At 36.0% G+C, this 26,282-nt stretch overlaps 2 protein-coding genes across 3 annotated transcripts in view; both read left to right on the forward strand.

The window, feature by feature from the left end:
• Nucleotides 1–167: 167 nt before the first annotated feature.
• Nucleotides 168–4,723, forward strand: LOC108968063 (lipoamide acyltransferase component of branched-chain alpha-keto acid dehydrogenase complex, mitochondrial). The gene is made up of 6 exons (XM_018931829.1): nt 168–442; nt 2,860–2,975; nt 3,032–3,608; nt 3,670–4,068; nt 4,126–4,197; nt 4,273–4,723. Exons 1-6 carry the CDS (start codon nt 362–364, stop codon nt 4,432–4,434), a joined length of 1,407 nt encoding a protein of 468 aa, XP_018787374.1. The 5' UTR covers nt 168–361; the 3' UTR covers nt 4,435–4,723.
• Nucleotides 4,724–9,648: 4,925 nt separating this feature from the next.
• The window catches only part of LOC108968035 (MAP kinase-activating death domain protein), a 78,035-nt gene continuing 61,401 nt past the window's right edge, over nt 9,649–26,282 (forward strand). For both annotated transcript variants that reach the window (XM_018931780.1, XM_018931781.1), the window contains exon 1: nt 9,649–10,287. The gene's annotated coding sequence lies outside the window, so the exon portion shown is untranslated. The remainder of the gene's footprint in view (nt 10,288–26,282) is intronic.

A 26,282-nucleotide genomic window follows, 5' to 3' on the forward strand; every position in this document is an offset into this window, starting at 1 on the left:
AAAAGCATGATATGTATTCTTTTTGAGATGTAATCAAACCACTATTAAAACCCATAACATTAATTATCAGTTTCAATAAAATTTCTGTAAAATCACTTGTGCACACTATTCATAAAATCTTTGCAGAACAAAATGTAACAGAATTGAGGATCAAAGATCTTGAAAACACATTTGACAGTTCGCGCATTGGGAAAAGTAATAAAAGAATTTGGCATATATTGATAAAAACTGGCCAGCAGTTGTTTTTATTTTCGTGTTGTGTTACGCACGTTTTTCTCAAGACTATTAATTTTAAGTGTAAAGTGTATGTGAATTGTATGTAATTTGTGGGTGCTTTACAATTTGTTGATTTTTTTTAAACATGTCTTCCATATTCTTGAGAAATCGTAGCGCGACAATCCTCAAGAATTGCTTGCCGCATAGGTTTAGTGTTTCTCGAAAAGTACGTATAAATAATACCGCTGTGAAATAAATTTTATTATTGAACGCTATTTTCCTCAGAACAAGTGCATTTAAAGTTCGCAATTGTGGTCTACAATCGTTATGATAAAAATTTTCAAATTGACCATATTACATAACTCAGAATTGTATATTTCCTACGTACATATATACATACACGCATGTGTACGGATGTATGTACATACATATTAACACAGATATTTAAAATTTGACATTTGTACCAATTTACTTTGTACCTTATTCAAAACATCAGCTACATATATTCAAAAGTTTTGTGGCTGCGGAATGCTTTAACTTTTATTTTTAAAGGCTGGAAGGCGCGCTAAATTTTTATTTTAGTTTGTTATAAATTTCAATTTGATTATTCGTAATAAAGATAATGTGAATAAGTGTATTCTACAGTGGTTGTGTGTCCATTACCCATTACAGGTTTAGTCAGCTTTATTAGAAAGTTCGTTAATATTCAAACATAGAATTTTATTGATAATTGATAATATAGGTAAATTATAGTATAGCAGTCGAATTCGAGCTTATTTAGAGCTTTCTTACAAATGATTTTATCTACTCTTGATGCTCTTAGGAGGCGGTTCCGCTTCAAACAGTTGACAGCAGAGATGGTTTCTTCTCCAAATTGAGATCCTTTATGGGGGGGATCATAGGAATCGCGTTTATCAGTTAAAACAGGTGCTTTGGCTGGAAAATTAGATTTAGCTACCAGTAAAGATGAAGCGAGCGGTAGCAGCTGCGATCATCTTGCGGAGTTGTCGTTCGCCGACGATTACGACCGCGGTGAAAGTGTCCTTGGTAAATTCTGTGAAGCCGAATTTCTCGATCGAGATAATTATGGGCAGATGGTCTGATGCGAGAGGTAGAATAAGTCGCGAGGTTATTATATTTTTCAGACCACCACTAGCGATGCTAATAACGGGCGAGCTTTTACAGGTACCCTGGTTTCTGTTGGTGGCTTCGTCATTCATTGCGGAGAATATCGAATCGTCTATCTGTTTGGTCAGCTCCATCCCTCATACGATCATTTGACAGGCAGGAATGCTAAAGACCGTGATGAGGGTTAAAATCGTTTAGTACCAAACGCTACCACGAAGTAGCGTACCAATGTTTGGGTGATTTTTAAATGGAAATATGTAACTGTAATTGATTATTTCGAGCTTGACTTCGCCTGAGCGGATAGCTTTACCCTGACATTCGAGGTCGATGTCGCCAGCGATAGGCCTCCACCATTATCTCACTCGCGATCTTTACGTATAGCGTTAAACCTGCACAATTCAGAAAATCTGAGCCAATTTTTCTGCTTTACTGGGGCAGACTCCGCTTCCGCGATTATAGCCGAGTTAACAACAGCGTGCCAGTCTTTTCTTGTTTTCGCAATGTGCCGCCAATTGGAAATTACAAGCGAAGCCAGGTGCTCTACAGCGTCGAATACTTTCAGAGCTATAGTGTTTTCGTCCATTCGGACAACTGACCTAGCCAGCGTAGCCGCTGTCTTTTAATTCGCTGAACTATGTCAATGTCGTCGTATATCTCATAGAGCTCATCGTTCCATCGAATGCGATATTCGCCGTGGCCAACGCGCAAAGGACCAAAAATCTTTCGCAGAACTTTTCTCTCGAAAACTCGCAACGTCGACTCATCAGATGGACGGGAATTATGAATGACTTATAGAGTTTGGTTTTTGTTCGTCGAGAGAGGATTTAACTTCTCAATTGCATATTCAGTCCAAAGAAGCACCGATTGGCAAGAGTTATTCTGCCTTCGATTTCTGGGCTGGCATTGTTGTTATTGTTAATGCTGGTTCCAAGATAGACGAAATTATCTACAACTTCGAAGTTAAAAGAGTCAACAGTGACTGTTTATTTGATGACAGGAGCTATTTCGCCTTTCACTGCCTCGTTCACTGCCTGATTAATTTGCTTTGCTGCCTTATACAGTCTGGGAAAAGCAGAACTAACGCCGTGGGTATTGAAGCCAATGATATTAATATCATCGACATACTTAAACTAGATTGTACATGCTCGATTAAGTTGTGCAGCTCGAATTATTTTCTCCAGCGGCAGATTAAAGAAGTCGTACGATATGCAGTCGCCAATTAACCAAAATCGAATTAAAATTAGTTTTGCATTATTTAATACGAAATTAATTAGTGAAGTGTTAGTGTATAAAAAGAGTTAAGAATATATATGTATGTAAAATTCATTATAAATCAAATAAACAACCTTTAAATAGTTAATTTTTGAACTTTGATTGCAAATATCTCAAAAACCATAAGACAGCGGCAACTACATAAAAAACTCGGGGGATTTAATTATATGTCCCAGCCCACCAAAAATTAAATCTTTGTTATTACATTGTTTAATAAATAATAATACTATTTTTTTTTGACAGCCCGACAGTGCAACACAAATTCGCTGTTTGCATCTGACACCATGCATGGAAAAAATCCTGTCATTTAAGCTTAGTGACATCGGAGAGGGCATACGTGAGGTTACTGTAAAAGAATGGTAATTAAATTCATAACCATTCTTTTTTTAATACTTACAATATAAATTACTTGTAGGTTTGTGAAGATCGGTGACACCGTGGAGCAGTTCGATGACCTCTGTGAAGTACAATCGGATAAAGCGTCCGTTACCATCACTAGTCGTTACGATGGCAAAATAGCGAAAATTCATCATCCAGTTGATGATATTGCTTTGGTAGGCAAAGCTCTTTTGGATTTTGATGTTGAAGAAGATGACGCTGACAATTCTGAATCGGAATCTAACTCGGATTCAGAAACGGAATCCGACTCAAGCCCGCAATCAAATAACGCAAAAGTTGCCAGCGATCAGGATGTAGCGCGCAATATAACTCTTGCAACGCCGGCAGTGCGTCGTTTGGCTATGGAAAATAAAGTAGATCTCTCCAAAGTGCCGGCTACAGGAAAATTGGGACGTGTACTTAAAGGTGATGTACTCGAATATCTTGGGCAAGTACCTGCTGGTACTAATATACCACATCCGACAATTGCTACTAAATCAGAATTATCGAGTGCACTAAAACAAACTCCAAAGTCTGCACCAGCTGCTGCCGATCGCATTGAACCACTGAAAGGTGTACGCAAAGCGATGATGAAGTCCATGTCTGAGTCTTTGGTATGTGTTTTAATTGAAACAGCACCGATTATAAGTAGCTTAATCAAGCGTAAAATTTCAGAAAATCCCACATTTTGCCTATAGCGATGAGATCGATATGACCAAGCTCATTGATTTCCGTGACCAGTTGAAGACAGTCGCAAATGAACGTGGCATTCCAAAGCTCACATTCATGCCTTTCTGTATCAAAGCTGCGTCTCTTGGACTTACCAAATATTCAATTTTGAACAGTTCACTCGATATTGAGAAGGAAACAGTGATATACAAAGCTGCGCACAACATCAGTGTCGCCATAGACACGCCCCAGGGCTTGGTAGTGCCAAATATAAAGAACTGTGAGACCAAGAATATATTGGATATTGCCAAAGATTTGAATGAACTGGTCGAAAAGGGGCGCAAAGGTGCATTAACCCCAAGAGACTTTGCTGATGGCACATTCTCACTTTCCAACATTGGTGTGGTGAGCTCAAAATAGTGGTATATGTAGTTTAATATAAAATTAATCAACTTTTTTAAGGTCGGTGGTACTTATACTCATCCCTGTATAATGGCACCACAAGTGGCCATCGGCGCTATGGGACGGACAAAGGTGAAAAAACAAAATAAAAAAAACTTCAATTTATACCTAAGCGCAAGCAATAATTAAATTTTCTGTTTCATAAAGGCTGTGCCGCGTTTTAATGAAAATGGCGAGATCGTTAAAGCTCATATAATGAATGTTAGTTGGTGTGCAGATCATCGTCTTATTGATGGCGTCACAATGGCTCAGTTTTCAAATGTGTGGAAACAATATCTGGAGAACCCTGCTTTATTTTTGCTTAACTAAGTTTGATGAACTTTTGGCCGAGGTTAAGAATTTCTGTAGGAGTTTCAGAATTTTTTGACAATTTTTAGAACTTCTTGAAAAGTTACTTCCACAACTCCAAAACGAAAGGCTGTTTGCTGCATTTATTTACAAAATAGTTTTTTTTTTTAATTGTTTATAGCCCAAGTTTTGTACCATATAAAGTGCATTTAAATGAGTTTTACACTCAAAATTTTAGTATACATTCTTTGGGCGTTCTATATAGTGTTTGAATATATTTTATATGAAACTGGTTTGTGCCTAAAGTTAATTATTGATTGTAATTGTATTATAAATAACTATGTTCATATGTATATATCTAAAAATTTTAATAAAGTATATTGAAATTTTCACAGAAAGCAATTAACACAAAGATTCAATTAAAATAATCACACTGGCTCATTTCAAAAACTTGATAAGCTGTGGACTAATCCTAAAATTTCCGCTAGGGAGGGCTGGTTGAAGACTTTTGGAGGGCTTCTTATCGATTCAAACATGTGGATAGCCGGTACTGAATACTCTGCCAAAAACAAAAAATTTCTAACTTGTCAAAATACCGCATCATGACAGGATGGTTTCTCAACTTCAGATATGCATTAACTGCTATTGACTATGAAGATATTGACACCTTCATCGATTCCATCCTGGTAAACAGTGTACTTGGAGTCGAAATACCCCCTATAGCAGACCGTGTGCCGCGCATCTATCAAATCCACTAAGCTAACACCGGCTGTTATTGCAGCGGAAGAATTCTGCCTTCTGAGTTGACAGTCAATGACTGGTTAAAACAAGATTAGGTCTTGAAAAACAGCCCTTAATCGAATAAAACAAACTTGTGAAACACTGGTCTTTGCGGAATTTTAATCTGAATACTTCCCCATTTTTACTGCTATTTATATAGATTATACTTTTTTTACTTACCGATTAAAACAAGATTAGGTCTTGAAAAAAAGCCCTTAATCGAATAAAATACGGGTCAATTCCAGTAACGTTGAACCAGCTGATGTAGGAATTTGAATAAATTTCGGCAAACTGACTAACAAGTCAATGCGAAAGTCCTCGGTCCGAGTATTTTATATCCCTTCAAAACAACTGAAGTAATCTTCACCAAATTTACACAACAACTTACACAAGTTGGACGTTTCTATAGGGAGTTAGCTCATCTTGAGGATATCCTTCATGTACTTATTCACTTAGTTCAGTTACAATAAAGACCTGCTCAAGATATAGAAATTCTAAATCGGTTATCTTAAGCCAACTTTGTATTTTTGAAGTAGAAGCTTTTACAAATCACAATTGCTGTAAAAGGTAGGATGTGACCAGCCGAAAAAAATCGTTATAAAAATGCAATCTGCAATTACAGATCTTATAATACGTGGACTGGAAAGTATATTGCGACAAATAAACAAATCTCTTTTCGTCAAACCTAAAGGTAATCTCATCCCAGCGTATGAAAGGCTTAAGTAGATAAATACCATTAGTTCTTCTCCCAAATACAGCACTACTAAAAGAGGAAATTTCACCAAGAAGTTCAAAGTTACGCTTAGTGCGATACACCGAAAACGTCTGAGGGAATTGGTGCAGGAGTCGCAAGATCACATACCAAACTATCCATACCTATGGGAAGTTTTTCAAACACGTTTCAAGCAGAGGTCCGAGCGTAGAGATAAACCTCTAACGCAACTATCGCAATGAACGTATAACCATACTTTGCGACGGTTAAACGCCATTTAAAGGAATCTCTGCCTACGAGATCAAATTGCAACTCATTCAGGAGAGTAGAAAACGGCTGAACAGTCTATCGGAACGTAACCAAGTGCACCTCATCTGGGTGCCCTGTCACAAAGGTATAATCACAAATGAAATGACTGATGTGCTCGCCCCCCTCAATGGTTGGACCTGAACCTTTCCTCGCGGTGGATCCTCATACCATAAAGGAGTTGCTCTGCACGGAAGAAGAAGTAGGCAGGGAGAGGTATTGGTTACAATCTTAGTTCAACCTCCCTAGGGACAAACTCAGGATGCATGTCGCATTCTTCACTTGCCACTCTAAGCTCAAGAAGCACTTGCATAACATGGGCTTAGCCTAGTGCAAATTGCCGGTTCTGCGACAGGGAGCACCTTACAAGAGTGCTGGGTAGCCCCAGAAGGCCGTTGTGAATTAGAAAAGGACACAATAGACCTTAGGTCGCGTGAGCTTCTTTCGCCTATTTGTCTTGTTTAACCTAAACTACAATACTAAAGTTTCAAAACATTTCATCCAATTGCCCTTAAGTTCTTGTACTCAAACCTTTCAACGCTTCAGCGTACAATCGGAAATGCAGAACACTTAAACGTGTAAAAATCAAGAAAACCCCTTTCTGAATGAATTACGCAAAGAAAAACGGCTTCGATTTGAGAAAGAATACATGACGTGGACTGTTCAATCTGGCACTTGACTCAATAATTGGCGTTCAGTTGCCTTTACTGATAAAAAAAACGTTTTTATTTAGATAGCCCTGATGGCTTTCAAAACTATTATCATGATTTACGGAAGGATGACCTATATTTAAGCCTCCACCACAACCGAGAAGGTGGAGTCATGGTGTGTGGTGATATTACGTTTTATGGAACAATTCATTTGATTTATATCGATCAGAATATGAACGGCGATCGCTTCAAAACATTGTTGATGTCTGTATTTACAAAATTAAGTGATCTCTTTGGACCGATTCATTGGATTTTTCAACAAGGCAATGCTGCTATTCATAGCCCCCGAGTAGTAAAGTCGTTTATTTTGACTCAAAATGTTAATGTCATGAACTGACCAGCATATTCTCCGGATCCTAACGTAATTGAAAATATTTCGGGCTGGCTAACATGGAAGGTATATGAAGGAATATGCGAAGATAAGAAAACATTAACTGCAGCTATTAGACGTGATTGGAGCTAGATTTCCTTAACCTACATAAATTCCCTGTATCATTCTATGAAGGATCGGATTTATGAAGTTATTGCTAACAAAGGAAGAAGTACTCATTACAGAAATTATTTTATTTTTCTAATAAATCAAGTATTAATACCAACTAAAAATTTAAGTTAAAAAAACAAAAATACTTTTCTTATAAAAAATTTAAAAGCCTAAGTACGGCACCTTTTTTTGAGTAGCTTTAAGAAAATGTTTGAAAAACATAATTTTGTTAAGTTTGAATAATCATTTGAATATTATATTTTAAGTATCGTTAAGTGCCCATGTTTTTGCATATCAACTTTTTTTCAATTATCATTCAAATACTAAATATTTAAACAATTGTAATGCAAGTAAGCGTGCGTCTAACCTAATGACCACCAGTGTACAGGGTGGCTGATGAATTTTGCTACATTAAGAAACACAAATAATTTTTTTTTCAGTGTATGGAATTCATTTTTCTTTTATTCATGTTAAAGCTCATTCAATTTTATTAAATATAGCTTAATTAGCTTTAAAAATAATGGAATTTAAATGCCTCCCCCTGCTCGTTGATGCATGTGCGGCATCTTACCAAAAAGTTGTTCATTACTGCTTTGAGAGTTGAGACAGGAATAGCCGCAATTGTTTCTCGAATGGACTGCCTTAGTTCATTCAAATTTGTTGGTTCCCTCAAGAAAAAGTCAGGTGCAGTAAGGTCAGGCGACCTGGGTGGCTAGCGGAATGTGGAGTTTCTGGATATCAGCTTATTGGGAAATTTTCGTCGCGATTCTGTCATAACAGGTTGGGCTATGTGAGGAGCTGCGCCATCTTGCTGAAACCACACAGAGTTGAAAGAAATGCTCATTCGGCGTAATTCTGGATAGAAAAACTCTCTCAACATGCTCAAGTAACGGTCTCCAGTAAACGTAACGGTATGACCGTTTTCTTCGAAGAAGTAGGACCCGACAATGCAGCGTAATGAAACTGCACACCACACTGTGACACGAAGTGGATGCAATTCCGTCTCATGGAGTCTCTGTGGGTTGGAAGCACTCCATCTTCGACAATTTTGTTTGTTTATGTTGCCGTTTAAATCGAAATGGGCCTCGTCAGACATGAAAAGACAGTTCAACATGTTTCCATCCTCTTCCACCATTTGAAGCATCTTGTGGCAATATTCCCAGCGAATCGGCAAGTCTGCAGCGGTCAGTTTGAGGGCCATTTAAATTTTATTTAAGTCCAAATCTTTGTGCATAATTGACTGTAATGACTGTCTGCTTACACCCATTTGAGCAGATAAGCTTCTTGTCGAAACACGTGGATTGTTTTGCATGGCAGCAGCTACAGCAGCGATTGTTTCCTCCGTTCGAACTGAAGGGTTTCGATGGTAAGGTCTTCTGTTGACTGTCCCATGCTCGGCAAAATTGTTAACAAGTCTCATTATTCTCTTTAATCTAATTCTTAGTTTTGGCTGTTGAAATTTTTGTTTCTGTAGCTGAGCAGCTTAAGATCGCAACGCTTAAAACTCCCTTGCCTTTTATGACTCGGCTAATTCCACTCGTTCGCGGATTGCACTCATCGCGTCGGTTGGGCGGGAGGAGGATAATCGTTGGGTATTATTATGGTCCATCTGCCGGGGGATTGCCGCCAAACGTGCACATATACTCTCTTTGAACCGAAACTACGGACTCCAGTGTGTGATAGCGGCGGGCAATCCAAATTATTGTTTCAGTGTCCCAGTTATCCATTTTTGTTAAATGTAAAAGTCAATCTGCAAAATAAAAAAAAAAAAAAAAAAAAAATAATAAAGAAAGTTAACCAGATTCATTAAATAGAAGTTTTAATTTTTTTTGTTAGCGGCTTTCATCAGCCACCCTGTATATAGTAGTTCGTGACATCATTAATGAATAAAAGTAAATGTTGTATTATTTTCAACTTCAGCTCGAACAGAGTAGTGATGGCAAACTTACAGATTCAAACGATTTTTTTTTTTTGAATTTTATTAAACATTACGAAAAAAGTAGATTTTCGTGCAAATTTTCATTCCAAAATGTTTTTAATTCTAGCTGCTATTTCTGATTTACATATAGACATCTCCAGTTCTTTTCAAACTGTTTGCATGCTTTATTAGCAACGAGTTGTCACATGCATTATTTACATATAATATAACGGTGCTGTCAATTGGAAAGCTGCAATGTTACCATAACACCATTGCCGGCGTAATTGGCGTCTGCGCTGACGCGTCCAGTGCACGTGTTGTGCTCCAATCAGCCGTACAATGTTTGTAAACAAGTAATTGCCATTGTTGAGAAATACCAAAACAAGTCCTGCGCAGACGGCGCCTGCAAACGGCAACAAGTTGTTGGAAATTTCCCAATTCCAGGAATTTCGCTAAAACTCAACACAACCTTTGGAGCTTTCAACACAGTCTCAAGGCTTTCTAAGCTACTAGCATTTTCGTGGACTTGACATTTTATCAGTTGCTGTGCAGACCTGGAGTTCTAAAGACATTAAAACGGAAAACCAAACTGTGTAAAATTTTTTCTATATACATATACAGTAATACATACATATTTATATATATCAAAAAGGCATATAAGGTTAATGCTGAAGACTGAAAAATATTCTGCAAGTAATTCAAAGCCCTAGAAAATTAATAAATCCTTGGAGGAAAAGTGTTTAAATTCGTAGAGTAAAAATAGTAAAAAAGAAAATTACATCTGTATGTGTTAAATTAATTGAGTAATTAAAAGTAGAAGCGTAATTACGTCGTGTATGTGTGTTTTTCATTAAGTGAAAGTAATTTTTCATAAAGTGATTTGTGGCAGAACTTTGAAAATGGTACCAATTTGGCTTGAAAACTCCGTGGAACCCGAAAACACGCTAAAGCATATAAAATCTAATAGGTAAGTGCCAATATTTAAAGTTTTCAGCATATTTCTACAAAGCACTTAGTAAATTAGAAAATTTTCTTAAAAATTGGCCTGCTGCTAAATCGTTAAAAAGTTGGAGAAAATACGCCAATTGATAGTGAAAAAAATTTGTATGTATACTTAGGCAATTTCGTCGTCTGCTTTAACGATTTTTCCAATGACCTTGTTGCGTATCAACGCGCAACGCGCACATCGCACCGCACAGCCGACATAGCGATATATCGACCAATATTCTATCCCAACGCTGGGCCATACGGATACCCCAACGCTTGTGTACTTATGTACTTATGTTATACATACATACCTACATATTGCGTTTGCATTTAACTTTCGCATATACAAGTATGCACACAAATATTGGATTTTGTAACGGATTCAGGTGAAGTGCGGAAAGGCCGATACACGAAATATTTTAGGTCAAAGCTGATCGTCGTCAATTGTGACAACACGAGCATTTTGTAAAGTTTGAATTTTATTTGCAAACTCTAAAATTTAGAGTTGTGATTCGTGTGCCGATAACACTTCTAAAAAGTTAAGCCGGGCTAGAGTATGAAAAGTAAGATCTTTTATGACTGATGAATTTCTTTCGTGGATATCGTTGCTAATAGTGGCTTTTAGGGTTGAAATTCTTTTTATGGTAAATAAACTATGACAGGTTTTTCAACAAGCTCTAAATTAAGAGAATTTTTGGAAAATAATTTATTAAAAAAAAAAAAAAATAAAAATTTAAATAAGCATAGATTTAGTAAGTTTATTTGTTGTTTTTTATCTAGACATCTTCAGCCATATTTTTTGCTACATAGATTCGCAATGGAAACAAATAGGCGTGTTTATTATTGTTTTTTTTTTTGGTATTTATTTGCAAAAAATTAAATAAAACGAACCATAGTGTTTCGATAAATTTAATACGTTTAATTATAATTAATTAAATATATAAAAAATACAAATTGGAGTTAATTAAGAAATCAGGAAATTTCATTTAACTTGTTTGGTATGTGTTAGTAGCTGTTATAAAGTGTATTTAGAAAAATAATTTTTGGTTAATTAAAATCATTTAATTATAGTTGGTTAATTATACAAAAATAAATAATACTTAACTAATCATATATGTATATGATTTAATTAGATTTTTTATTTATTATTGTATATTTAATTATTATTGATTAAANTGCATATAATTCTAATTTCACAAGTTTTAGAATTCTGCAATATATCCACCCTATTGAGAGCACCAGCTTTTTGGTGAACTTTTTCACCTACCTTAAGCCCATGAACCCTGTTCTCCGTCTTTTAATTAGTGTGGCAGTTCATTTCACTAATCGGGTGGAATTGTCATTACGGTTACTAGTGGCGCTGCCATGCCTTCCACATCATCGTACCTTCGTCACGCTTACATAATTAATCCGTTATGCCACTTAATCTAATGAGATTTTGTTGTTTCCTAACCTTCGCATCTTACCATCACATCTGTGGCTATCAAAGGTGGCGGGGCAGGCACATGCGGTTTTAGTTGGCGCACATATGTAGAGCTTACCCCCAAATACAACATATGTTGTCACATTGTCGGTAGTTCCACATAAAATGTTCGTCCCAAATCCCATTACAATTATGTCACTTCCATCTCATTTGCCAACAGGCAATTCTTCATTTCCACACCGAACTGCCGTGTTGGCTGATTAAAACCATTGATGCGTTGCAGTGTTACCAGATGTGTTGGGCTGCGGTTTAAATATTTAATATAGTGCCCAAATTAAAGATAAATGCAATTCTTATCGGATTTAATGATGTGAATATTGATCTATTAATTATTATTCATTTGATTAACGTTAATTAGAAGGTTTTTAATTATTCTTAATTAAATTCATTAAATAACAATGGAAAAAAAAGTTTGTCTAACTGAAATAATTAAAATAAATTAAAATAATTAACAACATATTTATTGAATTGCATTGCAATTAAATGGTAAAATTTAATTAATTATTGTTAATTAAGAAAACTAAACAAATTATGCTGTATAATTTTTTAATTAATATTAATTATTATTTACCTCCAGCTAATTGTTGTTTTTTATTGATTTTGTATTTACTTTCAAAAAATTAAATAAAATACATTAATGTTTCGATAGATATAATAAATTCGTTCAATTTTAATTAATTAAATTGGAGTTAATTAAGAAATCAGGAAATTTCATCTCTTAGTGTTAAAAATTATTTTAATTTGAATTTATAAAATTAAGTTCTGATTAATTAAAATTATATAATTATAATTAGTTAATTAATTCGCTGAACTATGCCAATGTTGTCGTATTTCTCGTACAGCTCATCGTTTCATCGAGAGCGTTATTCCCCTTGCCAATGCGCAAAGGATCAGAAATCTTTGGCAGAACTTTTTTCTCGAAAACTCTTCAGCTGTTGTCATCGTCTATGCCCCTCTACCTTAGCGCAGGACGGGGATGATGAGTGATTTGTAAAGTTTGGTCTTCGTTCGTCGTTGGCAAGAGTTATTCAGCGTAGGATTTCGAGATTGATATTTTTGTTGGTGTTAATTCTGATTCCAAGATAGACGAAATTATCTATGGCTTTGAAGTGATGATTGTCAACAGTGACGTGGGAGTCAAGTCGCGAAGGCGACGATTGTCTGTTTGATGGCAGGCGCTATTTCGTCTTCACCCATTCACTATCAAACCCATTTGCTTTGCCCTGATCTTTGGTATTGCTCAACGTTAGTTTACACAGCCATATTAGTATTGCAAGGATACCAAATTCAGACATATGGGCATAAGGGCAGTTCTTTTTGTGCCGTTAAAAGCAACTGAGAAATCGAAGAGTTGTGTGTGTCGATTATGTTTTCACTCTTCTTTTCTCAGATTGGCGCACAGTGGATATCTGGTCGGTTGTTGATTTTCCAGGCCTAAAGCCACACTGATAAGGTGCAATCGATTTGCTGACGGTGGGCTTTAGTCTTTCACACTGTGCGCTCGATAGACCCTTATATGCGACGTTGTCGAGGCTTATCGCACGGTAGTGGGCGCCGATTTTGAGGTCACCTTTTTTGTGGATTGGGCAGAGCACACTTAACCCTGGACGGTCATCCTTTTTTTTTGTACATTAATGTCATCCTTCGTCAATATGACGACGACTTATTTCAAATCCCTTTTCAGTAGGGTGTGAGTCGAAAACTTATATTCTTTTAACTTAAAATTAATAATTCACAGTCTTCTATCAATTGGCTTCAACTTTAAGGCGTTCTTCTTCTTGATTGGCGTAGTCACCGCTTACGCGATTATAGCCGAGTTAACAACAGCGCGCCAGTCGTTTCTTCTTTTCGCTACGTGGCGCCAATTAGATATTCCAAGTGAAGCCAGGTCCTTCTCCACTTGGTCCTTCCAACGGAGTGGAGGTCTTCCTCTTCCTCTGCTTCCCCCGGCGGGTACTGCGTCGAATACTTTCAGAGCTGGAGCGTTTTCCTCCATCCGGACAACATGACCTAGCCAGCGTAGCCGCTGTCTTTTAATCCGCTGAACTATGTCAATGTCGTCGTATATCTCGTACAGCTCATCGTTCCATCGAATGCGATATTCGCCGTGGCCAACGCGCAAAGGACCATAAATCTTTCGCAGAACTTTTCTCTCGAAAACTCGCAACGTCGACTCATCAGTTGTTGTCATCGTCCAAGCCTCTGCACCATATAGCAGGACGGGTATTATGAGTGACTTATAGAGTTTGGTTTTTGTTTGTCGAGAGAGGACTTTGCTTCTCAATTGCCTACTCAGTCCGAAGTAGCACCTGTTGGCAAGAGTTATCCTGCGTTGGATTTCTAGGCTGACATTGTTGGTGGTGTTTACGCTGGTTCCAAGATAGACGAAAAAAAACGCAACTTTAAGGCGTTACCTTTTAAAAATAAAAAATCACAATTTGTTGCAGGAATTCTGATACAAGTCTTTGAGTTTCTTAAAACTAAATAATTAAACTTAAATAGAAAAATTAGCTTTTGAAGTTCAAGCCTCAGATAAGACAGGAGGCACAAACATCAACTTTATGCTCTCCACATAGGTGTTTATGACACTTTGCGCATACCACCTTCGTCATTCTTCGTTTGGAAGAAGGACACATGGCACAAATCTTCCGTTTCTTAGCTTCTGATGCCCGTATCATATTTTCTGATCCATTTTTAGGATGGTCAGGTCGTAAATTTATTATGTCATTCCTTACCGCAGTGGTAATTGTTGGCATATTAAGTCTGTCATCTAAGTGACTATCTATAAGACTAGTAAACAACTTTTTCATAACATCTACCCGTTTTAAAGGCTTTTGTCCAACTTTAAATATATTGTGTGTGTAAATAACATACAAATTTATAAAAGAAATGTTTAGCATACCGAAAAATTGGCACAATGGCCACCTGTTCGTTTTTCTTGAACAACTCATTGCGCTGCACATCTGATTCAGGGTGTCTACTCCCCCTTTTGTTCCGTTGTAAAACTCAATCATGGTTGGCTTATTTGAAACGGGGTAAATAGTACCCATTTCATTGCAAGATGACAGAAGATATACTATTTTGCTAGGTTTTGGTTTATAGGATAATAGAGTTAAATTTTTGTCGTAGCAAAACATTGACGTTCCGCATTTACGTCCCTTTTTGTTTTTTAATTCAGAAGGTATTTCTGCTTTGTTTGATCTGAGTGTGCCAACTATTGTTAAATTCTACGGGTGATTTCCTAACGACTGAGCAAAAGGTATGGATGTAAACCAGTTGTCCATCGTAATACTTCTATTCTATATCACACATCATTATAATTTTAATGCCATATTTGGCTGGCTTATTTGGTATGTACGGAAACGGAATTTACCTCTAAATGCCAGTAGCTGCTCATCAATTGTTAGGTATGGACCAGGATAATAATTTTCCCTTCACTTTTGGACAAATATTTCCCATATTTTCCTTATAGGAGCGAATTTGTCCTTTACTAGTTGAATGCGTACAGACTTATCGTCGAACCGTAAGCAAGCCATTAGGAATTTGAATCTTGCTTATGTGGTTACACTTATGTACTGGGTTCCACTGTCTGACCGATCGAATAATTCATCAGCAGATAAATGCTGATCCTTTCTAATAGCCGTCTTTACTAGTACTCCTAAAAGAGCGTTTATTTCCGTTTCAGAAGTGATCCGTCTTTGTGTCATATCTGTATCTTCAATCACGGTTGATTGCCGTTGAATTATTTCTTGGTTTGTCCACTGCACGATTTCGCTAATAATATCCTTTGTGATAAACATTTGGAAACATTCTAGTGGGTCAGTTATGTTTTTCCATTCACGCGCTGGACCTCGATTTTGATGTATGATATTCAAACCATATCGATGTGTTTTACCTTTTACCGAAGACCGTTTATGGCCGTTTTGCCACGCAGTATTACTTTAGAGCATGATATAATATTTGAATTTGATTTTAAAATATTAAGGGGAACGTCGTCTTCATCCACCTCGGTTTCTTGATCTGAACAGCTTGAATTATGAGCATAATCGCATTGATCCACACTAGTTTCTTCACCTGACGAGCTTCTATTTTGAGTGCATTCATCTACGCCATAAAACATAACCGAGAAAAAAATCTACTTACGGTTTGCGTGCTGCTCTGTATGTGTGCATTCAAAGAGAGTAAACAACCGACTATCGCTGTACGAAAGCGAAGATCAACACGAACAACTAAAAACATATTTACAGTGAAAATAAAATAATTCGTAGTCATTTTGACGAAGGATGGCCGTCTAAGATTAAATTCCAATCGTAGAGCATGCTTTCGTCCGACCGTATTATACAAATAAGCTGATACATTCCGTTTATCAATTCTTCACCCCCGTGTTTGAATAGCTTGGCCGGTAATCTATCGGCCCCCGCTGCTTTGTTGTTCTTCAGACGAGTAACTGCAATTCGAATTTCTTCATGGTCGGGCGACGGAACGTCCGCTCCATAGTCATCGATGGAGCAATCGGGTTCATCATCTCCTGGTGTTTGGCTTTCACTGCCAATTAGCAGACTGGAGAAATGTTCCCTCCAAAATTTCAGTATGCTGTGGGTATTAGTCGCTAGATCACCTCTGGGGGTTCTACAAGTGTATGTATAGCGTAATACAGATGTGCCAAATTCATATTAGAAGTCTTTGAACGCCACTTGTCAAAAAATTAGCATATGTGACCCTGTTTGAGAAGTTCATAATATAGCACGACCTTCCGACCCTAAACGTCATGAATATACGGCATTGCGATTAATTGGGCTGGTTGACTAAGTTTCACATGTGACTGGCGTTTTGGGTTGCCGTAACAGTTTCATTTTTCTTCACCAGTCACAATCCGAAGCAAAAACGACTTCGTTTTGTAACGTTCCAGCACTGACATGCACAATCGTGTTTCTACAGCTCTTGGCTACAATTCATAGAGCAATCAATTCCCTTGTTTATGAATGTAGGCGGCTAATTTTAAACGTTTTGAAGTGGCTGCTTGAGCGACTCCTTAATATTCTGAGTTTGCCAACAATCTTCAACTAGTAATTGAAAGAATGTTCTCTCGCCTTCAGTGCTAAAATCACCATTGCTTAATTAGACAAACCATTTATGGCATGTTCGCTTAGCTAGAGCTTGTTCTCCAAAAATTTGCTACAAAATACGATGATTCTCTGCTGAGATTTTCTTCTTATTACAGAAATGATGAAAAAGTCGCCACATATACTGAAGAGTCGCCCAAAGACTGTGAGTCTCCGCATGTTCGGAATACCGGAATGATGAATTAATAACCAAATTACGCCATTTCATGGCACAAATATATAATAGTTATAGACTTATTATATTTTTTTTTTGAAACAACTCACTGTAATGATCACGCTGTATGTACATAATGTGTGTGCACTAGTATTTCTCTCTAAAGCGAATTTTACTTTGAGATGAATTTTAAATTTGATATTGCTATGGAGCAATTTGAGGATATTCGCTCGCCCTTAAATATACTTACACTCCCACGAGCACAACCACATACGCAAATTTATTGCGCTTCTATGTAAATTTAAGTGAAATGTAATAAATGAAGTAATTTGCATATTGCAATGACGTTGCACATTGATTTTCCCCAACTGCTGATAAAGTGAAATTTCACTCCAGTGACGCAACACCCAAATGAGCAATCATTTAATGCAACAACAAGAATAACCAACAAATGTGTCAGACAAATACAATGGAAGCGAACAAAAAGATAAATTTGAGACTCAGGGGATTTTGAAAATGGTAAAGAAATTGCAAATGCATTTTTTCCAACGAATGCTGTGAGTCACATTGCACACACATATATGTATATGTATACATATATATACAGATGATTAGGGGTTTTGTATTGTACGTTTAGTACAGTAATCTCCAAGTAGTACATATATATATTAAACGACTTAGGGGTGCGCTTAAATTAACTACTACCAAGTAACTTTTTCTAGGTTAGGTTACGCTAGAGTTTATGCTAATGATCCAATGGGAGGTCACCTTTTATATTTACAATTACTTTCATATATCGGTCACAAGTTTTGAGTTCATCACAAATGTGCTAATTGTACTTATTGAGAAATCAGAGGGTTGCCATTGATAGTCACGAAGGTACTATATGAACAGAGAATATTCTACTTCGCCTCTCACAGACAGTGTAGATGTGAAGGGCACCATCAAAATGTTTGCCATTCAATTATGGGCAGAAATGGATAATGATAAAGTGAACATCTAAAGTTGGAGAGAGATTTCCCTTATACAGTAATAAGCTCAAACTATATGCTGCAATTTGGAAGCTTTCTATGTTTCCTACAGAACTCTGCGGTGCCTTTGCTTTACCATGCTATCGCTCAATATGTAAAAATCGGTTCAACGATCTTGGTTTACATCTGACTGATACTCCTTTGCTTGCAGCCCCAGATTTTAGCGGTCAAGCGATTGCACACCTTGAGTGCTTTTTTGGCCCGAAGGGTACAGTTCAAGTCGCGAAGAGTATAATTCAAAGTGTGATCCAGATATTTGGCATTATATGTCATTTCTAACTTTTTCCCGACAAAAGTTTGGTCCTTAGTCCGATGGTTGTTTTTGACAGCTTGATGTTTAAGCCCCTATTCATAATAACGCATAGAGTATTCTCGCGGCATTGGCAACGGACACCATTGTTGGTCAGCAGCTCAAGAAGCACATCTTCAACTAAGCCACATAATATGGGATTACCTTGGTAATCTCTTGCCATATTGAGAGAATCTTAATTTCCACTACTATAGTCTCAGCTATCATTGTGCTCGGTACAACTTCTATCCCCCTACGTATTGTTGTGGCCACATTCCTCATCTCTAGTGCTTTTGTTACACTTGCGAACGAAGCAGGGGAGACTAGAGTCCGTAGTAAATAAATGGTTTCTGACTACCCAATCCGAAAGGTTGAATTTGGTCGCTTCTTTTCTTTTTTCTGCGCTAGTCGTGTAAGTCTCATCAGATCCAGCTAATATTGTGTCAGTCTGGTTTCCAGCAAGAGTCCCGTGCAGTTTGGCTGCTCCTGGGGTTGAGGAGACGTTTTCATAGAATTTTCTAAAACTGAAGTGGCGTGCAGCAACCTTAAGGGAGTTGTGAGAGACCGATCTATACACAGTTTAAGTTCAAACTAAATCGAACTTTTTGTAAGATAGCTAAAACATTCGTTAAAAATAACAAATAAACGTCAAAGCCAATGTTGAATCTTATTACCAAATATTTTGGACGGCTAAACTCAGCCTAAAGTAACATCAGCGTCAACCAAAGATCGCTAAAGCAATCGATAGTAGTTATAGGTAAATAAAACTAAATAAAACGAAAGTTCTAATGATAATCATTTAGTACCAATTCAAGCGCATTTAACTGACAACAATTTGTCTTTGGTTTATTCCCGGCGAAACTGCTTCGTAGAACTACGCCATGGATAATTGTACTGTATTTTGGCGAAAAAAGTTTGCAAGCATTATTGTAGAAACGCTCCGAGAACTGCAGACCTGGGAGAAATTATCCCCAATTTTCCTTCGCTATCATTCACTGCATACAGCAAAGAACACTAGTTCGATAATTATATTACCTAGTCCTTTAACAACACAAAAACTATCATACGAATAAAAAAATTGCCGCAAAACTTTTATATAAAGATACTATTGGATCCCGCCACACGTTGCAGTTGTATACATTTTGCACTATTATTCACTAACTATTCAATACAGTGAAAATACAGGTATAAGAGGAGTACTTGAGATTTAATTTTGAATATGTTCATCCAAAAAAAATTTCATTGAAAAAATAACGAATTTAAGGCTGCTTTCTCCATCTTTGTTTACCAGCCTTTCTATCCAGTTAATAGAGTTGAGGTAATGTAATAGAACTTTCAATGTATTTTTTATTAATGAATTGTTTTTAATATCCTATCCTAAGTTTGTTCAAATTGGATACATTGAGCTAAATTTTACTAAAATCGGTTTAGTAGTTTAGGAGTCCATCGCGGACAAACGTGACACATATAAAAATATTCATATATTTTACATCAGCTAAACTCAAACAACTATGACGTACAAATATTTAACAAAGTAACGCACATAAAAAAATCGTCACCGACTGACGACACCCACTCAAAATGTTGTTTATTTGCTTATTGTTTTGACTCAACCGCTCAATTTGCATTGAACAGAGCACAAAATGAATTGAATAGTTGTAGTTGGGCGCAGGAAGTGGGTAGCGGCAATTAGTCACCGACTTGGTTTCATGTGCGATGACAACCCCTTCAATTGGCGCATGGTAACATACGAAACAAATTTATCTACCCACACAAGAGTGGCAACGATAGTAGAAATCGAGTTTTGTAGACATTTAGGGACACCCACATACATATGTACATATGTATAGAATTCATTCATGCAAAAATATTGCTATGTATGTATGTATGTATGTATGTAAATTTGTATATAAATGCACATACATGTCTATATGTATATCTGTATACACACCTATATATGTGTATATATATTTATCGACACGCAGCTGATTAAGTTTGCATATTAACTGGGGAAAGTTATACATATTGTATTTATATATGTATATATGGCTTGGCACACGTAAGTTTGCACGTATGGATTTATAGTTACTTTCATATGTACATATGTGTACTTTATAAGTGCATACTCATATACGCATGGACTATTTTTATCACTTTCTTCCGACAACATGCAATGTTTGCCCTTCAATGAGCAATAAATGAACGGCCACCCTTTCTGTGACATACATATACTACGCATGCATTACTGCACATATGTATGCACATATTTACGTACGTAACGGCATATAAATTGCGGTATATAACAATGTTTATTGGCTCAATTGGCTTTTTGCGAGCAAAAAATTAGCATTTCAAACGTATAGGAAGGCAATCAATTCAACTAACAGCAGGTTATTTAAGTAAAGAAGGGCTAAGTTCGGATTTAACCGAACATTTCATACCCTTGCAACTTGCGAAGATCAAAGCCGGCTTGAATCATTACGTGGAATATATTATTATTTTAGATATTAACCTATAGTACTAGAAGGTGAACCATTTCGATGTTCCCTTAAAAAAAAAAAAAAAAAACACAGAAACTTAATATTTATTGGAGAATGTTTATTATCATTAGAAAGAACATTCTTTGGCATTTATTTGTTGAGGATTATTTCTTTCAAACGTTGGCCGCAGCTACGTCTCAGAAGGTCCTTCCGTTGAGTCCAATTTTCGATTACTCCTTCGAGTATTTCGACTGGTAACTCGCGAATGACACGTATAATGTTTTGCTCCAAGACCTAAATCGAAGCAGAATTGTCCGCATAAACTTTAGACTTTACGCACCTCCACAGGATAAAGTCTAACAATGTGAAATCACATTGGTGGCCAATCGACCGGACCAAAGCAAATGATATTATCTGCTCACCGAAGTATTCTCTAAAGTGGCGCCGCGGCGTCCGTCTTGTTGAAATCAAATATCGCCGAGTTCTCGAGCTTCAATTTAGGGCATCAAATAATCGGTTATTATGGCGCTATAACGGTCGTCATTAGCGGTTATGTTCTCATTGGCATCAGTTTTGAAGAAATGTGGACCGATGATACCACTGGCCTGCAAATCATACCAAACCGTTGTTTTCTCTGCATATGGTAGCTTACATGTCTTTAGGTTAACCTTCGTTCCAAATGCAATTTTGCTTGTGTACGCACCCATTGAGCCAGAAATGGGCTACATCGCTGAACAAAATTTGGCTAAAATAGATCGGATCTTCTTGGAACTTTTCTAGAGCTCATTGAGCGAAATTATGTCACTTGGGAAGATCGAACGGCTTCAGTTCGTACAAAGATTGTGTTTTGTACATTCTCAATTTGAGATCTTTCCGAGAAATGTGGCAAGTCATTCCATACGTCAGTCCGAGAAGATTCGAACGGCGTCGAATCGACTCTCCACGATTCTGCGTGTATATTCTCAGGCATGGCTGCTATTTTTTTCCACTGCGTGGTGGACGTGGTCTATTCGGTCGAATATTTTCCAATAATGAATAAATGATGGCCTTGCGAATGGTACGCTCAGTAGGCTGATTATTTTGAACATAAGTTGAGCGAAGCGAGTGAAACACATTCTTTACAGAACCTGAATTTTCGTAACAAAGGCGTAAGTCTTTCCATGCTGAAATTCCCAACAATACAAAACAAAAATAACATAACAACTTGACATGACTCACGAGTGATCTGTCAAAAAAAAAAAAAAAAGACAATTGATAAAAGTTCCTCTACTTGGATATCCAGTAAAGATATATTACATATTAACCGATGTGTACGATATAAAGCCAATCGGAAGTTTGTATTAGGTATATGGGATATACGTAGGTATTGAATGTTGAAAATTTCATATTTGTTATATGGGAGCTAGGGCAAGTTTTTACAGAATTTTATCCATTTTAGACACAAATATACATTGTTATTAGAAAACATGTTCGTTAAATTTCATTACTTTCATATTTCCGGTATAAAGTCAGCCGTTTTTTGCACAGGTTTTTCCAAAAAACAAAACAAAAAAAAAAAAAACAAAGGAATTCTCTACGATTTTCTATAATATATTATCTCATAGATTCAACGATATTTGCGATAAAAACTTTGCAATAGGAATTTCATTACCGTGGAATTGAATTGGTGCTTAATTTGTGTATTATAAAGTTAATGAATCAGATTTTAGTCCTATTGCGCCCATTGCATTGCATTATAGGAACGTCGAATCAATGCTACCTACTACCTAATTTGGTTGTAATCGGTCCTGATGTATGGGTTTTCACCTAAAGTGAGCGGCGCCACACCCATTGTACAATTTTGACACCGACTGCTATAAATCCCTCTTCTTCTATCTTGGATGCAAAATACAATGTATCTAACGTATTTAGTTATTGATTCACACTTTTAATAGTTTTTAACAAGATTTCATCTTTTTTCACAAGTCGGTAGAAGTTTTATACAATTTTGTTTAATCGAATTTCCTAATTGCATCTTTAGTGGTATAGAGGATATGTAGATTAAACGTATTAGAGGGCGAGGAAACGTCCACTTTTTTAAAATATTTAGTTCACAGGTGCCTCTTGCTATTGCGATCCTCCGTATATCTATTATATCAGACCTCTACGAGTGCATAATACTTCCCTTTCATGGGCAAACGCATTTTTCCGAAAAGGAAGAAGTCGCACGGTGTCATATCAGGTGAATACAGGGTTATTGGCTAAAATGTGATTTTTGGTCAAACAATCGGTCACAAGCTTCGATCGATGATTCTGATTCTGCGGTAGTCAGTCAATTTGTGCGGAACAAACCGTGCACACACCTTTCGTAAGCCCAAATGTTCGGTCAAAATGCGATAAATCGATGTTTTGGAGATTCATTTCTATGAATTTCAATGATGATTTCGGCTGATTTTTGATGAATTCATGCACAGTTTCGATGTAATTTCCGGACCTCACGGATTTTGATTGGCTGACATGTTGATCGTCATTTATGTCCTCACGACCATTTGGAAAACGTTGAAACCACTCGTGCACTCTGCTACGGGATGGGCAATTGAAACGTTTCGGTAAAAGTTTTACCAATTTTAAAACAAAATTTAATGTTGGCTCTTTTTCGAAGCTCATTTTCGCACCGATAACAAAAGCATACTGACACTTAAAACGCAATAACTTCACTTCCAATCAATGAAATGTCATGAAATTCTCACTGGACAATTCATAAAGATGGCAGATTCTAACGCACCAGTCGACATATAAATGGCGCCACCAGGAGACGCTAGATTCAAAAAGTCCTGCTTACTTTGGAATGTACCATGTATGTCGTGGAGTGTATAAACAAATTTTTTCGGAATGAGATGCTTTTTTCACTGGCGGACACGATTTCTCATATTTGGATCAGCTGAACCACAAAAACCCAATTTATTTTTAAAAAAGTACGTAAATGATTATCGTCCCTACTACAATCATGAAAAAATATTGATAAATAAAAAAGTAATTAACGTGTTTTTGTTTCTTTTTTTTCCCATGTTTTTTTTTTACATACATTTAGTCATAAGATTGTCAATAAATTATAAAAAATTATGTCTTTCGAAAAATTCCCATGGTAAAGTGGGTTTTTACAATAATTCTAAGGGTATAAGGGAAAAGAAAATTCAAATAAAAAAAAAATTGTAAAAAGATTACCCTACTGACCCCATAAGTGAATTACGGTCGCTATAGTTATGTGCTTTTCAAAAACATAATATTGCTAACGAAAAAATCTATAAACTTGGTTAAATATTTCTGACACTTCGATTCAAGAAATTTTGGAGAAATGCAGATCGCATAAACAACTGATTTTTTTTACAATAGTCGGGTATAATGAAATTACTTATTTCAATTTTATTAATTCCACTTATTCACATACTCTCCTGCAGTTAAATCAGTCAGATAATTGTGATATTAGGTTTTTGTTTTTTTTTAGCTCTGTTAATATTTTATATGTAAGTAAAAAAGTGGCAGTAAAAATAATTCCATTAGAGTTGCTATGGTTCGGCGTAAAATTAAATTCTGAAGTTTTTAACATGAGAACAAAGAAAAAGCTAGACTTTAAATCAAGCGAGCAGAACAGCAACAATATAAAGCAGGGATAATGGGATGCCCAACTTATTCCAGTGTGAGAGCGCCTCAAAATAAGCGTTTTTTATAACATTTTCCATTATGGCCAGATCGCACCAAATAAGAATTTTTGGACATTTTAAATTAAAATACCCAACATTTATTGCGATTGCAAATTATTATATATTGGACTTTTATTATATGGCGAAACTACTTAATTCCTTTTTTATGATTTTATGGTATATTAAAACAACTGACTTTCGATATTTCAATACTTAATAAGGTGAATTAARCCTGTTAGTTCTAAATTAATAAATGTTTTTAATCATTTGTAATAGAAAATTAATTCTATGATGCATCAAATTACAAAACGTTTCATAATATATATTTACCAAAACCTACTGAATCCAGTCAACTGTCAAAGTTCGGTAGGTTTTGACGTTTAGCAATTGCTCTCTCACTTCCATGAGAGAGGAGTTGGAGATCTCATTATCTCTGATATAAAGATACCTCATGTTCTTTACTTCAGCAGAGTCTCAATATTTATATCTTGTATGTATGTATATTCATATCTGGAATTGAAGTTTAGACGACTTTTTTGTGTTCTGAATTAGGTTATTTTGAAATGCTTTATCTCAGTTTATTTTGTACTGCTAAATTCGTTCACATTTCAGTTTTACTGAGCGAGAAAAAGCTCTCGTTTAAGCTTTTTTCAACTGTCAATACTAATAGAACAAAATAATAGCTATCCAGTTAAGCGATAAAATAATAACAGCATTTTCGGTTCTCTGAACAACCCATTCTCTCTTATCACAACAATTAAGCACTTTCGCCCAAAGGTTTTACCGTCTCAGTAATCTAGAAATATTAGCGAACATAAAATAATTTTGTGATCTACGTTATAAGGTTTGGAAATGACTCAAAATTCAAATTTCAATTTCAAAGCGGCTAGAAATAACACACTTTTCAGACAATATCTGGATAGTTCTTTGTGAAGATATAATTCTTGTCCATTCTACGGTATGTGTAAGATTGTATTGAATGAGCAGTGCCCGGATTTTAGAGTAATTTGCCGGGCATTCTGAACTTCATAGGAAACAGCATGGAAACGTGAGAACTAACTTTTAGAGAATTTTGAAAATTGTGTGTTATTTTAGATCACTTTTATATGCAGAAAACGGGTAAAATATCTGTTGAGAAGCTTATTTGAATTAATAGAAAATTATATATTTTGAAAAAAGTAAATTTTGTGCTTTTTTCTTTGAAAATTGGGAACAAATATTTTTTTTAGTAAACATTTGTTAGCAAAAAAATAACATACATAGTATTCTTAATACAAAAATATTTTAAAAATTCCTCAAAAAATTACAAAAATTCCAAAAGTAATATTGATTAAGACATGGACGATTGAAACACTTTTATAAACCTTAGCAACTTTTTTCATCTTTTTTCTGAGAGATTTTTAAAAGAAAATTCTTCCTCTTCGTACGAACACTTTTGATATGCTTTCTCATCAAATGAAGTGACAGCCACGCAACAATTTACTTTTGTGTTATGCTACAGTTTTTCGAGACAAGAATAAACGTACTTAAATATTTATTGTATAACTTTCTTTTGTGTGTATGTATTTATATAACTGTTAGAGCGAATAAATATGTATAAGTAATAAAAGCTGTGCTTTAAGTATATAAATACACATAATTTCAATAGACAACGTACTATATACTTGCTTAGCAAGAATGCGTATAAGAATTGAAATAAACGCACATTAGGGGTGCGCTAAAAAATAATAAAAAA

The sequence above is a fragment of the Bactrocera latifrons genome, unplaced genomic scaffold (genome assembly GCF_001853355.1).
Source record: "Bactrocera latifrons isolate USDA-ARS-PBARC rearing strain unplaced genomic scaffold, ASM185335v1 scaffold_20, whole genome shotgun sequence".
NCBI classification, from domain to species: Eukaryota; Metazoa; Arthropoda; class Insecta; order Diptera; family Tephritidae; genus Bactrocera; species Bactrocera latifrons.

Bases quoted from the DNA above. Each gene is read 5' to 3' on its own strand.
- LOC108968063 (XM_018931829.1), top strand. From the start codon at position 362: ATGTCTTCCATATTCTTGAGAAATCGTAGCGCGACAATCCTCAAGAAT. The intron at 4,069-4,125 runs GTGAGCTCAAAA...AACTTTTTTAAG, and splicing joins CACTTTCCAACATTGGTGTG to GTCGGTGGTACTTATACTCA. The intron at 4,198-4,272 runs GTGAAAAAACAA...TGTTTCATAAAG, and splicing joins GCGCTATGGGACGGACAAAG to GCTGTGCCGCGTTTTAATGA.